At 56.1% G+C, this 14,773-nt stretch overlaps 2 protein-coding genes across 2 annotated transcripts in view; both read right to left on the bottom strand.

Annotated features, from left to right (window-relative positions):
* The window catches only part of ASTL (astacin like metalloendopeptidase), a 13,184-nt gene extending 4,921 nt beyond the window's left edge, over positions 1–8,263 (bottom strand). Inside the window, 6 exon segments of the mRNA XM_023732321.1 lie at positions 2,821–3,011; positions 3,816–3,933; positions 4,404–4,497; positions 5,221–5,282; positions 7,614–7,739; positions 8,137–8,263. Coding sequence (XP_023588089.1) covers positions 2,821–3,011; positions 3,816–3,933; positions 4,404–4,497; positions 5,221–5,282; positions 7,614–7,739; positions 8,137–8,263 — 718 coding nt within the window.
* A 4,508-nt stretch (positions 8,264–12,771) lies between these two features.
* Positions 12,772–14,773, bottom strand: part of DUSP2 (dual specificity phosphatase 2) — a 2,392-nt gene continuing 390 nt past the window's right edge. Inside the window, exons 2-5 of the mRNA XM_023734293.1 lie at positions 14,619–14,773; positions 14,367–14,488; positions 13,764–13,983; positions 12,772–13,654 (exon numbers count right to left, since the gene is read on the bottom strand). The exon at positions 14,619–14,773 is cut by the window's right edge and continues 69 nt beyond it. Of these exons, the coding sequence (XP_023590061.1) occupies positions 13,440–13,654; positions 13,764–13,983; positions 14,367–14,488; positions 14,619–14,773 (712 nt within the window). The 3' untranslated portion in view covers positions 12,772–13,439. The remainder of the gene's footprint in view (positions 13,655–13,763; positions 13,984–14,366; positions 14,489–14,618) is intronic.

Below are 14,773 nucleotides of genomic sequence, written 5' to 3'. Positions count from 1 at the left end.
ATGGGGGGTGTGGGGAGAGGATGGGTCTGGCTTTATCACAGATTTCTGGGAATTTATAACCCGCCTACACTGAGCCCTGGTGGCGCAGTGGTTAAGAGCTCAGCTTCTAACCAAAAGGTCGACAGTTCAAATCCACCAGCCGCTCCTTGGAAACCCTATGGGGCAGTTCTGCTCTGTCCTGTAGGGTCGCTAAGAGTTGGAATCGACTCAACGGCAACAGGTGTTTGGTATGCTGAGCAGTCAGAAACCACAGCCCAGAGTTTTCTCCTGCCCCAACCCAGTACTGGTCCCTGTCTCCTGCGTGCCCACTACCCCCTACCATCCCTGCCGCAGGAGGGCGGCAGCCCTGTGCCGGGTGGTATGGAAGGGAGGGCGGCAGCCCTGTGCCAGGTGGTACGGAAGGGAGGGCTGCAGCCCTGTGCCGGGTGGTACGGACGGGAGGGCTGCAGCCCTGTGCCGGGTGATAGGGAAGCGCCTGGACCTCACAGCCGGAAGGCTGGCCGCCGCCTCCTAACTGTTCTCTCTACTTCTCACTTCTTCCTTTCCTCAAATTCACCACGTGTGGGGCTCATCTTTGCATAACCTACAGCTTCCATGAAGTCGCACGCTGCTCTCAGTGGCTTGGATGTCCCTCTTCCCACAAGATAAAGTGTCTACTCCTTGGCCCAGGTTAAGGGGCCTCTATCCCCAACACCCTGCTCCCCAGGCCTAGCAACTTCCACACCCTCCACCTTCCCCAAGGTCGCCAGCAGCCTCCTTATCACTAATCAAATTGGCATTCCGGTGCCTCTATGTTAACCAAACCCGTCGCCTTCCAGTCGATTCCGAATCGCTCAGTTACTCAGAGCAACCCTATAGGACAGAACAGAATTGCCCCATAGGGTTTCCAAGGCTGTAATCTTTTACAGAAACAGACTCCCACATCTTTAGAGCGGCTGGTGGGTTCGAACCACCATATTGCCTGCATAAAACATCTGACCCTTCAGAGCTCATTTCTTCCTGTTAAAACCCTTCTTATTATTAAGCATAGTTTTAAATAGGCAATATATTCATGTGGTTACAAAATTTTTAATATTAAAAGATATATAGTAAGAGTCTCCCTCCACCCTCCCACCCCCTCCTCTCCCGCCTCCTCACTCCCACAACACTTAGCTAGCATTACCTGTTTGTATACCCTAGCAGAGTTTGCTCCGCACAAATTAACTGAATACAAATAGATCCCACTTTCCGCCATTCTTAAGCAAGAAAGGACATTTTTCCATTAGGGTGGCTGATATTTTAACCTATTTCATTATTTTAAAAACAGCTCTGAATTTATTAGTGCTGCTCATTTGCTAACTCATTAATTTCTGCTTTTACCTTTATTAATTCCCTTTTGCTTTCTTTTCATTTATTTTCTCCAAACTTAAATTGAAATGCTTGATTTATCTGCTCTGCCTAGTTTTGTTGAAGTACTTAAGCCTGCCTGTTTTCCCTGAGCACAGCTGGGAACCATGTTTTCTGATATGAAGTGTTTTCATGATTTTCTTTTAGGGATTCCTTCAGTTTTTTTTTCCCCAAGTGGGAGAAGTTTTGGGTTTTGATTTGTTATTAATTTCTGCATGATCAAAATATTTGTATTAACCCTACTTTTTCAAATTTGAAGTTTCTCATGGGTACCATATGTAAACTTTCACAGGTATCCCACGAGCACTTGAAAGGGTTATATTCTCTATTTGGAGGGTACAGAGGCACCTATCACCCTCCCCCACACCCCCAGCCTAACCTCTGGTCTCAGTCCCCATCCCAATATCAGGGCTCCCCATGTTTCCCCCAAAGCACCCCCTTCTCCAGGGCTCCATGCACGCTATTGCCTGTGTCTGTCTAACACTCCTGTGGCCGTTGAGTCGATTCCAACTCATAGTGACCCTATAGGACAGAGTAGAACTGTCCCATATGTTTTCCAAGGAGTGGCTGGTAGATTCGAACTGCCCACCTTTTGGTTAGTAGCCGGCTCTTAACCACTGCACCACCAGGGCTCCTGGATTTAACACGGCAGCAGCAAAAAAGGTGCTCACACCAGAAGCCGTCTGCTTGCAGGAAGCCTTCCTACTCCTTCTCCTCTGCGCCCACACCCCAAACCAACCTTCTGATGATGTGTCTCCTCTGTGCCCCACCCTCATGAAACAATTCCTCCTCTCACCTTCAGCAGGCAGTCAACCCCACAAGGGCGGGCGTCCCACCACTACTGGGAGCAGACCCCCAGCACCCAGCATCACACCCAGCAGAATTGGTCACTAACCTTCATTCTGATGGACCACTCCCTAGCTGAGGCGGCCTGCCCGTGCTTCCTCTGCTACGCCTTGAGTGCCCATCTCATTCACTCCGAGCCCTGCAGCACCACCCTCGGTCCCCGTCACCTGGCACTTGGCACAGACAGCCTGGAGCTTCCAGAGCTTCTGTCTCCTCTCAGCTCCCCCAGCTGGAGCACAGCTCCTGCCCCAACACACAGCCATGCTGGCACCCGAGCGGGTCGGAAGAAACCAGTCCCACCCTCAGCGATGACGGTTCAGTGGGGAGAGATGAGAACTAAGCACATTCTGCCCCAGTTCTGGCTTGACTGTGGGTGGGAAATGAAGGCATGGAGCCTACAGCGGTCGCAGCTGGACCACTCTCCTGTCCCAAAGAGAAGCAGGAGCCCCACCGTCCCATAAGGGTCAGGCAGGTGGTGGGGAAGACAGACCACCTCTTCCAAGAGAGTTAGGTGACTCTTCAGGCCCTGACTTGAGCCTGCTACCCTCTCTCCGAAGACCCCCAGGCCCAGCGTGGCCTGAGCATAACCCAGCTTACCTGGGAGGATCTCGTTCCAGTTGACACGGATATAGCGGTCCCGGTCAGCCCGGGCGTGCTCGTGCCAGAAGCCCAGCACATGCATAAGCTCATGCAGCACAATACCCGGGCCCCTCTGGAGACAGGCGGGTGCCAGGGACACCACCTGCATCCCTCCGCTGCGCCCCACGTTAGAGAAGCACCTGCAGGGCAGGAGAGAGACAGCCAGTGGTTGTCTTCCCTGAGAGGTCAGCAGACCCAGGCACCTCTCCTCCTCTCAAGCGCTGGGATGGATGAACACCAGGAGTCCCCATTCTGGGCTCTAGTCCCAGGTTTGCCGCCCCCCGAGTCCCTTCACTGCCTGGCCTTCTGTGAAATGGGGTAATGGAACCTCACGACCAGCCTGGGCTGCAGGGGAAGGTAGGAGTTGATATTAACATGAATAAGAGAAGCAGCTCCTTAAGTGAGCCTGCCCACGTGTGAACACCAAGCAAGCCTTGCATACATATTGTCTCAGGCCTGTAATGGCCTATAAAGTGGGTATTGCCTGCGCGCTGTCTCAGAGATGAGGAAGAGAGGCTCAGAAGTTGGAGGACTCGCCCAGAGTGACATGGCTCCTGCGTTGTTGAGACAGGATTCAAGGCCAGGTCTTCCCCACAAAGCTTGCATTCAGTCACCCACATAAAGTCTCCCTGATGAGGACTTCGTAAAAGAGGGTCCAGCACCTTAATTCCCGCCCACTTTCACCTCCCACCCTGAATACTTACAGGCCCCTCTCACATTGGGCAAACCCTCAGAGCGGGCAGGGGACTTTGGACCTGGTAGGAAGGGCCCAGAAGTAGGTTTGTAGGCAATAGCTTAGTTAACTCCAGGCTGAACTCGGAAGAAAGTTAAGGAAGCTACCCCCAGTGTGGGCGCTAATGCTCACACACGTACACACACGCGTACACACAGGCCCACGCCCACGCAGGCGCCCACACACCCCGAGGCCTACCCAGAGCACTCACCCAGACATGGGGACGATGGAAATGAAGTCTCTCTGGCCCTCGTAGGAGACGAACTTGACACACGTGAGGCGCTCAAACTCGGCAAACGCCCTCAGGATGAGCTGCCGGCTGAGACTGTCTGGGGGAGACACCGGGCTGGACGCCTGCACACCCCTTTGAGGCCTGCCTGGAGGCAGGGCGCTCTCCAGACTTGGAGTAGCAACAAGGGGCAGCGGGTAGCGCTGGGGAAAGAAGGCTGGGCTCCAGGCAGACCCTGGCTGTATGACCTGGAGCAACCCTCTGGACCAGCTGGTTTCCCAATGGACCAGAGAGTGCCTAAAAGTGCCTTCCGCATCAGCTCTTGGAGGATTTTAACCCTCCAGGCTCAGGAGGCCTTGGCAATAAAAGGGCTCTGATTGAAGGCCTTCAGGGCTGTGATTTGGGTGGCAACGGTGGCAGGGTATGGTGATGGAAAAGAAATTCCGAGAAGGCAGGGCCGTGGTGGGAATAAGGGGCACCCCTGGGTTGAGGCAGTGAGGGAGTACCTGCCGGCTCCCAGGACTCAAAGGCCGGGGATGAGGAACTCCCCCCCCCCCCATGTTCACTCACTGTACTCGCTGGACAGGAGGAAGGGGACCTCCACAAGGCCGCTGCTACTCTTGGGCCACTTGTTACTGGCAGCCGAAAAGAGCTGGAAGGGGCTCTGAGGAGAGAAGTTAGCTCAGGAATCCCTGAGGACAGGCATCCCCCACTTCTTCCCCCAAGGGCTGCCACGCCTCAGGCCATGAGAACCCCAGAGATGGGGGGTGGGGGTCCGGGGCCTCCAAACCAGCAGGACAGCCTGGCTTCCCACCAGGTCACTGTCCTATTCAGGGGCCTGCCGCCATCCCCAGCCGCCGAAGAGATGGCCCTGCTCTCCTGAACACACTCTTTGTCACCCAGTTCCCTCCAGCCTTCTACCTCCAACCCCAGGCAAGATGGTCTCTCTGCACTTCTCCTGTGCTGCCTTCCCCAGGTCAGAGGTCACCACTGCCACCTCGGTCCCTCGCACGCCCCCACCAGCCACTCCGCCACCCTGCGTTCACCTCTTCCTTCATCTCAATACTTTGAGTACCTCCCCTGGGCAGGGTACAGCACTGGGTCTCCAGGGTTCAAGCCTCCTCCTTCAGGAAGTCTCCCAGCTGACTGCTGCTGCCACTTCAGATACAACCCTCCCTTACCGTTAGGCTGGCTAATCCTAATACAGCACTCAGGCTGACTTTAAGAGAGAAGAGAGGTGTCTCTCAAGCTATAAGCACCAAAATCAGCTCCTCGCATGTCAAACCCCCATGATGCTGGAGGTGGGGCCTTCTCCGTAAGGTTACTTACACCAATGTGTGTGTGTGCGTTTGTGTGTGTGTGTACATTTGCATGCACATGCGCTCACCGGCCGGATGATGTCCCCCTCAAGGAGAAAGCCACTCTCTGGCGTTTCCTCTGGGATGAGACCTGGGAAAGAAGGAAGGGATGTGTGTTGGCCCATTACCCCCTGAAGACAGACTCCAGGGACAGACCAGAGGGAGGCTTCACCTGCCAGGCCAAGCAACCCCAAAGGTCTGTCCCTCCTCCAGCTTTGGAGCTAGGACTTCCCTGGGTACTGAGGCTGTATGGTCTCGGGCAAGTCGCACAGCCTCCGAGTCCCAGTCGAAATACGTGTGCTGCTTCTCAGCTTGATCAGATCCTTCCCCTGCTCAAGCACAGCCCCCAGCATCCACAGCTCCCGCACCCACACAATCAAGTCCTAACTCCTCCCTCTTGTGTCCGAGGCCCTCTGCTGTCAGGAGGTGGCCTCTTCATCCAGCGGTCTCCTTCATCCTGCACTCCAGCCCGAGCCCCACAGAAGCCGCCTTGGGCTCTCCTCTCCCACCTCATCCCCCATCTAGTTCCTAATCAGAAAAAAAACAAAAACAGACCTGTTGCCATCCAGTCAACTCCAACTCCTAGTGACCCCACAGGACAGAGTAGAACTGCCCCCATAGGGTTTCCAAGGAGTGGCTGGTGGATTTGAACTGCCGACCTTTTGGTTAGCAGCCGAGCTGTTAACCACTGTGCCACCAGGGCTCCAGTTCCTACCCATCCGTGTTATATTCAGGACACTTAGCCGTGGAGAGTGACAGAAATTCCAATTTATATCACCATAGAAGCTCCACACCTCAGCTTATCTCTGCTTCTCATCTCTCCAACCTCATTGCCTGCCGCAGCAGTCAGCCTTCTCCATAACTTCTTTACATAACAACTCTATGAGGTCAGGAATCTTAGAACAGGGACTGGCACATAGTAGGTGGCTTAGGTTGGGTTCCCTTGAAGCAGAGCCTGAGACAGGGAGTCTTTTGCAAGTGATCATTGGAAGAGTGATCTCTAAGCGTTCTCCTGTTAACCGAAGGTCAGCAGTTCGAATCCACCAGCCGCTCCTTGGAAACTCTATGGGGCAGTTCTACTCTGTCCTATGGGTTGCTAAGAGTCGGAATCGACTTGACGGCAATGGATTTGTTTTTTTTGGTTTTAGTCTCAGGAGAAACTGTAAGAAAGGGAGAGAGGGAAGCAAGAGTGTTGAGGAAGAAGACAGTTCAGCTGAAGTACAAGCTTGCAGAAAGTTCTGGAACAGGACTAGCACCACAGAGTTGTTCCACCTGAGGCGGGAGGCCAGCCTTGCCTATCTTTTATTGTCTCTCATTGGCTGTGGGCCATCTAGGCAGCCGCCTCCCTAGCATCTCTGGCTGAAGCAGCTCGTTTGGCCAAGGACACGTCTCCTGAGCCAGGTGCAGCTGTGAGGCATTAGAAGTCAGTATTCACAGCAGCTGGGAACAGGTGTGTGCTTCCCAGAAAGGGCAGGGGATCAACAGCGCCCACTACAGTCGGCTCACAAACAGTTATTGGGGTACGGCAACTCAACAAGGATGCGTTTGCTCCATGGCAGCTGAAGGTCAACTCAACAAGCATGCGTTTGCTCCATGGCAGCTGAAGGTCAACTCAACAAGCATGCGTTTGCTCCATGGCAGCTGAAGGTCAGTCCCAGGGGAGATTCAAACAGTGACCAGAGGGTGGGCCACCTGTGCTGGGGCTCAAAGTCTGCTCCCGGAAGAGGGACGAGAAAACTTCGCGCAGTGGCTCCCACACTGGGGACTCCCCTTCTGCCCCTAAGGCAAGTTCACTCCCTGTCCCTCAATGCCACAGCTCCAACATCTGAACCCCAGTCTCCAAGTCTACCAGTTTTGTCCCAGGATGTGGATACATTCTCATTCTTCAGCAGAGATCCCAACAGGGAGGCCATGAGCCTCATGCTTCTTTGTACCCGCCCCCACCTCACACTACCACAGAGTGGCTGACACTTTCTCAGACCTTCAGTTATGATTCAGCTCAACACCCAGGCTCAGAGAGGCCCGAGGACCCATACCTTTACCTGAGTCATGCTTAAAAGCCTATGGTTTTTCCGCTTCTGACAAAAGTAATAAACATACATAATCGCAGTGGTTAAGAGCTCAGCTGCTAACCAAAAGGTAGGTAGTTGGAATCTACTAGCTGCTCCTTGGAAACCATATGAGGCAGTTCTACTCCATCCTACAGGGTCACTATGAGTTGGAATCAACTCAATAGCAATGGGATTTATAGAAGATATAGAAAAGCAAGCTTTTTAACAAGGTGGCACGGACCTGCTGCTCACTCAGAGCTGAGGATGCTAGTATACCTCCTGCAGCCTTTCTGCTCATACATGCGTCCAGCAGGGTTCCATCACCCTACCATCTCACGCTCCTCCAGGCCTAGGAGACGTGCTGCCCTCACCTTGGTTAATTGCAGGGATGTCCTTATCCCAGGACCCCTCGGTCTCCTCAGAGGTGAGGTCTTCTGGGGGGCTGCTGTCACAGGCTCCTGGGCAGCTGGAGGTTGAGGGTTCTCCAAGGATCAAACCTGGCCCAGACAGATAGATGCACACACAATGCCAGGAGGGGGGGTGGTGTCAGACCTAAAGAGCCAGCCGCTGCACAAAGTTAGGCCCCCAGCGAGGAGTCTCAGGAGCCTGCCTGGCCCCGCAGCCTGAGCTGGCACCAGGCCTAGGCTACTTCAAGGAAGGAGCTCCCTTAGCAAAACCTACACTTGGTTCAAAAGGCAGCCCTACGCTCTGAGTACAGGTGTGGTGGGGTGGGGATAGGGAGGGGCCAGAAGGAGGGAGGAGGAATGGATCACAGGTGCAGAGCTAACCTCAGACTCTGCTCAGTGGTCTCCTTTCTCAGCCCAGGCTTCTGGAAATCGGGCTCAGCTTGGAGATGGAGCAACCCCAAAGAGCAAGGATTCTGGAGCGCCACACGTGATATCTCTAGCCAGGCAGGTCCTCTGGGATCCCACGGGCTTTGGAAGCCCTGACTCCCACCCTTCGGGCCCCCAAGAGCTGACTTCTTGGAACATTCCGGGAAAGCACCCATTCTCTAAGCCATAAAGATCAATCAGGACCCCCGCAGGCTCCAGCCACAGCCTCTGGGCTTCTCCCAGCCTGAGGCTGGAGCTTAAACCAGGAGGGCAAGACAGTAGCTTACCTGGCAGGCAGAGCAGACCCAGCACCCAAGGCCAGAGGCCTGCAACGCTCTCCATGCTGGACGCCCACTGCCCCTCAGCGAGCAAGAGGACTAACCCACTGGCAGGACAGCCTAATTGCAGGCTCAGGGCCACCCCCTCCTTAAATAGCACTTCCCCTGTCCCCCACCTGTAGGCCCGCTCAACAGCCTCCACCTGCAGCCCCACCTGCTCCTACCTGTGGGTCCCACCCCTGCTCCAGCCCAGGCCCCAGCCTTCTGGACCCTGATGGATTCCTTCCTGGCCAAACGGTGGGAGGGCGGGGAGGGGCAGGACGCAGGGCATCTTGAGGGGCTCCACTTGGGGCGTTGCGCTGCTGAGATCCCTCCCACCACCAGGGGGCAGAGAAACATCGCAGAAAGGCTGGTGGAGGGCTGAGACCGAGGGCTGGAAGAAGCACCTCCTCCACCGGGGGAGACCTCTTCCCGCCCCCCACCCTGTGCTCAGTGCTGGGAAAAGCTACCCGAGACCCTGAAACACCCCCAGCCTAACTGTGGAAGGAAGGAACGGTCACTCAATGTTTCATAAGCTTCTATTTTAGCATACATACAGGGGAGCCTTCGTGGCGCGGTGGCTAAGAGCTTGCTAATGGAAAAAAAAAAAAAAAACAGGTCGGCAGTTCGAATCCACCAGCCGCTCCTTGGAAACGCCACGGTGCAATTCTACTCTGCCCTACAGTTCTACTCTGCCCTACGGTGGCTGTGAGTCGGAATGGGCTCCATGGCAACAAGTTTACGCAGACAGAAAGGTGCAGTCACGAGTCCCCCGCCCAGTGAAACGTCCCAGACGGAGCCACACGGAGCCACCGTGTAACTCGCACCCCAAGAAGCCCACCTGGTGGAAAGGGCACTCACTTTTGGAAACCTAGATCCTCTTCTGGGCATTCCCACTGTCATTCCCACGACCGCCTTGTAAGAGCAGCGTCTATCCCCATTTTACAGATTTGAACACTAAAGCTCATTACCTACACTCCTTGGTTCCCCTTGGCCTCTCAAGAGGCCTCATCCTCACAGCCCAGTCACCCAAGGACCCTACCTGGATTTAAATTCCGGAGTGGAGTGTTTCAGTGCTGGGTGGGATTTGGGGACACACCCTCCTAACCTACACCCAGTGAAGGGAAGTGACTCAGCCAAGGTCTCCCCAGAGGGACCCTCAGCCTTCCTGCTGTGTCTGGAATCCTGTATTCCTCAAAGGAATCAGAATCCCGGAAAGAACACAGTGAAAAGGCAGATGCCCCAGCCACCCAGGCAAGGTACCAAAAAAAAAAAAAAAACCCATTGCCATTGAGTCAATTCCGACTCATAGCGACCCTACATGACAGAGTAGAACTGCACCATAGGATTTCCAAGGAGTGACTGGTGGATTCAAACTGCCGACCTTTTGGTTAGCAGCTGAGGTCTTAACCACCGTGCCACCAGGGCTCCAACCAAGCTGTAAGCTTGACATCCGTGCACTTTACTGTTTAGATAGACAGACAGACAGACAGATAGCTGGCTGCCATCGAGTCAACTCTGACTCATGGCAACACCACGTACAACAGAGTGAGGCCTCGCCGGACCCTGCAGCCTCCTCGTGATCGCGAGACGTGTTGAGTTCATCGTTGCGACTACTGTGCCAGTCCATCTCCTGAGGGTCCCCCTCGCCCTTGGTGGCCCTCTACTTCAGCAAACATGATGTCCTCCTCTAGTGACTGATCCCTCCTGATGACGTTCTCAAAGCAAGCTAGTAGGACAGTGTTCTGGTATGATCCATAAGGTTTTCATTGGCTAACTCTCAGAAGTGGGTCCTAGTCTGCCTTAGTCTGGAAGCTCCACTGAAACCTGCCCACCACGGGTGACTCTGCTGGTATTTGAAATACCGGTGGCCTAGCTTCCAGCATCACAGCAACACACAAGCCACCACAGTAGGACAAATCGACCAGTGGGTGGTGGTGCTGTGAGTTATACCTCAGTAAAATACGATAATGATATTTTTTAGTCCCCCCTTTCTGGGCAGCACGGACAGACCCCCCCATTCCACTCTCTATTCCAGGAGGAATGTCATGGCTCTGCCTACTTCAGGGGGACCAGAAGTTCAAGTTAGACTTTATCTTTGATCAAAAGAAACCAATTGGTACTTAAGAAATGCACTTTGTTTGGAAAATAAACTGCTAAAATGACAGCTAGGGGTGGGTAGAGTGAGGGTGGGAGGGGTAAAATGGAGACAGAGTGGGTAGGGGTGAGGGTGGGATGATCAGGGCCTCAGCCACCAGTCCTTCTCTCTGTGAGATGGGGCCTCAGATGCCCCCACCCACCCCGAGCTGGGTGTGGGAGTTGTGGGAGATGCAAACAGAACCTGCCTCATTCAGGGCCTGAGAAAGCCCTGATAGCAATCCCAGCTCAGCTCAGTTCTCACGTGGGAGACTCTCTCTCTCTCTCTCACACACACACACACGTGCACACACGCACGCACACACATGCACACACGCACACACACACCCACACACGCACGCAAAGAGCAAAAGGAACCAGGCATTGTAGAGGGCAAAGGAGAGCAAGTTGTTCATCTTTCAACAGGCTGAATGCAGTGAGTGCCCACCTGTGCCGGACACAGGGCTGAGCCAGACCCAGAGCTGAGCCGGACACAGGGCTGAGCCAGGCCAAAGCTGAGCCGGACACAGGGCTGAGCCGGACACAGGGCTGAGCCAGGCCAAAGCTGAGCCGGACACAGGGCTGAGCCGGACACAGGGCTGAGCCAGGCCAAAGCTGAGCCGGACACAGGGCTGAGCCGGACACAGGGCTGAGCCGGACCCAGAGCTGAGCCGGACACAGGGCTGAGCCAGGCCAGAGCGGCCTTCGTGAGTGTCCAGCCTGGTGGAGATGAAACCGTATGCCTGCACTTCTGAAAACTGTCACCCCGAGGGCCATCAGTAGCTAACGGTTCCTGAGCACCTACTATGTGCTGGGCTATAGGCTAAGCCCTGCAGGTGAACCGACGCATGTGATTCTCGCTACCACCCTAGGAGGTCAGGGCTCATGTTCAAACCCCATTTTACAGATGAGGAAACAGTGAAGTAAACCAAGACCGGAACCCTAACCATTAACCACACTGCCCCCTCAAGTTCACCATGCCAAGCACTCAGAGTGTAGTGAGTGACACTCAGCTGAGTGAAAGGATGGAGTGGAGTTAGCTGGACGACACTCCGAATGGCCAGGGTGGAAGCTGGGGCGTGATCGGCTCCCGCACAGCCATCCCCCCAGGCCTCGGCACTCCCTGCCTCAGAATAATCGCTGCACCCAATCCCGGCAGCTCCGGGAGCACCTTCTGCTTCTAGATTGGGCTGGGCCCACGCCTCATGTCCCCCGAGACACCCACGTGTCCTGTGCTGGGCACGTAACTGATTTTCATGGAAGACTTGCTAGTTGGGCAGGTGGGGAGAAAAACTAAGCCCATCCCTGGTGACACATCCTCCACACAAACAGCGGGTCATGTGCCTTCTGGGGACAGGAGGAGCTCTGGAGTGAGGGCTGCCACAAGCCCCAGCAGGGACAGGAAGAAGCTCCGGAGCCTGGGCTCCCAGTCTGAGGGTGGGAGAAGACTCAGGAGGCCGCGCTCTTACTGTGAGGATGTGGAGGCCTGGGCCAGCATGCGTGCACACACACACACACGCACACGCATACACATCCACACATACATGCACACACATATGCACACGTGCACACACATACATGCACACACATATACGTACACACATACACAAACACACACACGTATACACACCCATCTATACGCACACATGGGAAGAGCCACGTGCATGGGCTCATGCACAGACACGGAACCACCACACACACGGGCACACGCAGTCACACACACACACACACAGAAACATCGCACACAGGCACATGCACATACTCCTGGGAACACCTACACTTGACACACACACACACATGGGAACACCACACACATGTAGTCACACACACACACTCACATCCCACATGCTCCAAAAAGAAAGCGGGGTCTGACCAGGGCAGCGCCCGGCCCGGTTCTGGGTTGTGGACAGGAGCCTTTACGCCATAGCACCGAAGCCAGCAACCGCGGGCGAGTTCGGAGCCAGCCTGTTAGAAACCACCTCTCTCGGCTCTAGGGACGGAGCCCTGCCTGGGAAGAGACGCCAGCCAGGGAGAGGCACGGGGCAGGCGGGGGACAGCCTCGAGGGAGGGGCACCACGGGGGAGGAGGGACAGGAGGTGAGGTTGGACCTGCCCCTTCCCCCCCACCCTCCCTCCACCCACTCCCCACACATCGCAGTGGAAAGAAAGGTGAGATCTGAGCAAGACGCAGCTTCTGAGCATCTTCCCACGCACTGACTTGAGACCAGAAGCTTGGGAGGCTGCTGTTTTTTTTAAAAACAAAACGGTATTTTATTGACACATCCTCGGTATTCTGTATAAATATAAAGTGCTAAGTTTCCAGCCCCGCCCACAGGGCTGGGAGGAAGTGAGGGAGGGCGTGTTAACTGTCAGTTGAACGCGAACAACCTTCCAGCGCCAACGCAGGCATGAGATGCTCGCAAACACACACACGCAGGCCAGAGGCCGATAAATAGAACATACACAGCACGTTCCCGAGTCCCCAGCTCCCGGGGAGCACAGGGCTCGGCTCCAGGCCCCCAGGGTGACCCCCAGACAGGGCTCCTGGTTGTCACAGCTTGTTTTTGGAGGAGGCTGCTCTCAGGACTCAGCAGGCAGGCTGGCCCAGAAGGAGGCTACCCGATAGAGTTCAGGTCATTTCTGCCATTGGACGAGGGGACGAGGGAGCCAGGCACGGCCTCCATTCTCGTCTGCGGGATGAGGGCCAGCCCTCAAGTCCCTCACAGAAGAGCACCAGTGAGAAACTCCAGCACCCCACCCTGGGGGGCTTCTCGGGGGCATGCTGGGTCAGAGAGGGGCACAGCTGGCCACCATCGGCTTCTCCCACGTCCGTGGCGGTGGCGGAGTGCACACTGGCCAGGGGCGAGCTGGCCCAGGGGCACCCTTCGCAGGGCGAGCGGGCAGAGGAGGCCTCAGTGGCACAGCACCTGCGTCTCAAACTGCAGCAGCTGCCCCATGAAACTGAAGTTGGGCGAGATGACTCCACGGCGCTGCTTAACGAAGTCAAAGGCCTCGTCCAGCCGCACACGGCGGCTCTGCATCAGGTACGCCAGGCAGATGGTGGCAGAGCGTGAGATGCCTGCCTGGCAGTGCACTAGCACCCGGCCTCCGCTGTTCTTCACCGAGTCTGCAAGGGAGACAGGGCAGGGGTGTCAATGGGAAGAACACAGGGTAGAGAGAGGTGGCCCAGGCCTCCCTGTGCCCCCCAGGTGCAGGGGCTGAGGCCGACCTCTTACCAATGAAGCCGATGGCCTCCTGGAACCAGACACTAATCTCCACCATCTGGTTGTCCTCCACGGGGATGCTCTTGTAGCGGAAAAGGCCCTCAAAGTGATTGGGGCAGCTGGCGGACACGTTGAGGACTGCTGTGATGCCACATGCCCGCAGCCCCTGCAGGTCGGATGAGTGGCTGCAGCTGCCCAGGAAGAGGTAGGGGAGGATCTCCACAGGGCCACCCTGGAAGCAGAGGGGAGCTGGTGGTGAGAACACCTCAGCCCAGGCCTGGGGGGCCTGAGCCCCAACCAGGGCAGAAACCTCCCAGCTGGCCCCAGATAAGAGGAGTCTGCCTAACTCAGAAATATGGAGAGGGCATGGGGACACACAGGCAGACATACACTCGCAGATACACAAAGTCGCTCTCCTGCTCTAAAATACACATGCCCACACACCCAGACCCCCAGGGCGGACGTGAGCAACCCACACCCACGCACACACAAACTTGCACACAGCCACCCACGCACACTGCGAGTGTGGACATGAACAGACTGCTTGCACTCACAAATGGCAGAGGCACCTATCCTACTTGGGGGTGGTGACAAGGAGCCCTGGACTCGACTCACCTGGTCGTAGGAGGGAGCCCTGGGGTCTGGGAGGCTGTTTTCGGCCCCAGTAGGTGGTGGTGCCTGGATGGGGGACTCAGAGCACAGATCTGGACAGCACGCGTGGAAGCCTTCGAAGCCTCCTGCGGGGAGAGCAAGGGCCCAGTTGAGTGGGGAGGACCAGGTAGAGGCTGGAGTGGGCTGAGAAGAGGGAGTGGGAAGCGGGTCCGGGGACACGGTCAGGCCCGGAGCAGACGCGCAGCCGGCGCTTACCTCGCAGGAAGCCCACGGCGGTGGGCCCGGCGCGGGTCTCGTGGAGCAACGCCGCGAGCAGCACGCGGGCCGGGCTGTCGGCCCCGAGCTCGGCCACCGAGGCGCTGCGCTCGTCCATCACCACCGCCCGTGCCAGCTCTCCGTGGGCCAGGCGC

This window comes from Trichechus manatus, unplaced genomic scaffold, assembly GCF_000243295.1.
Source record: "Trichechus manatus latirostris isolate Lorelei unplaced genomic scaffold, TriManLat1.0 scaffold00004, whole genome shotgun sequence".
In the NCBI taxonomy this organism is placed as follows: Eukaryota; Metazoa; Chordata; class Mammalia; order Sirenia; family Trichechidae; genus Trichechus; species Trichechus manatus.
The sequence above is the reverse complement of the archived record's forward strand: the minus strand, read 5'-3'. Positions and strand labels throughout refer to the sequence as shown.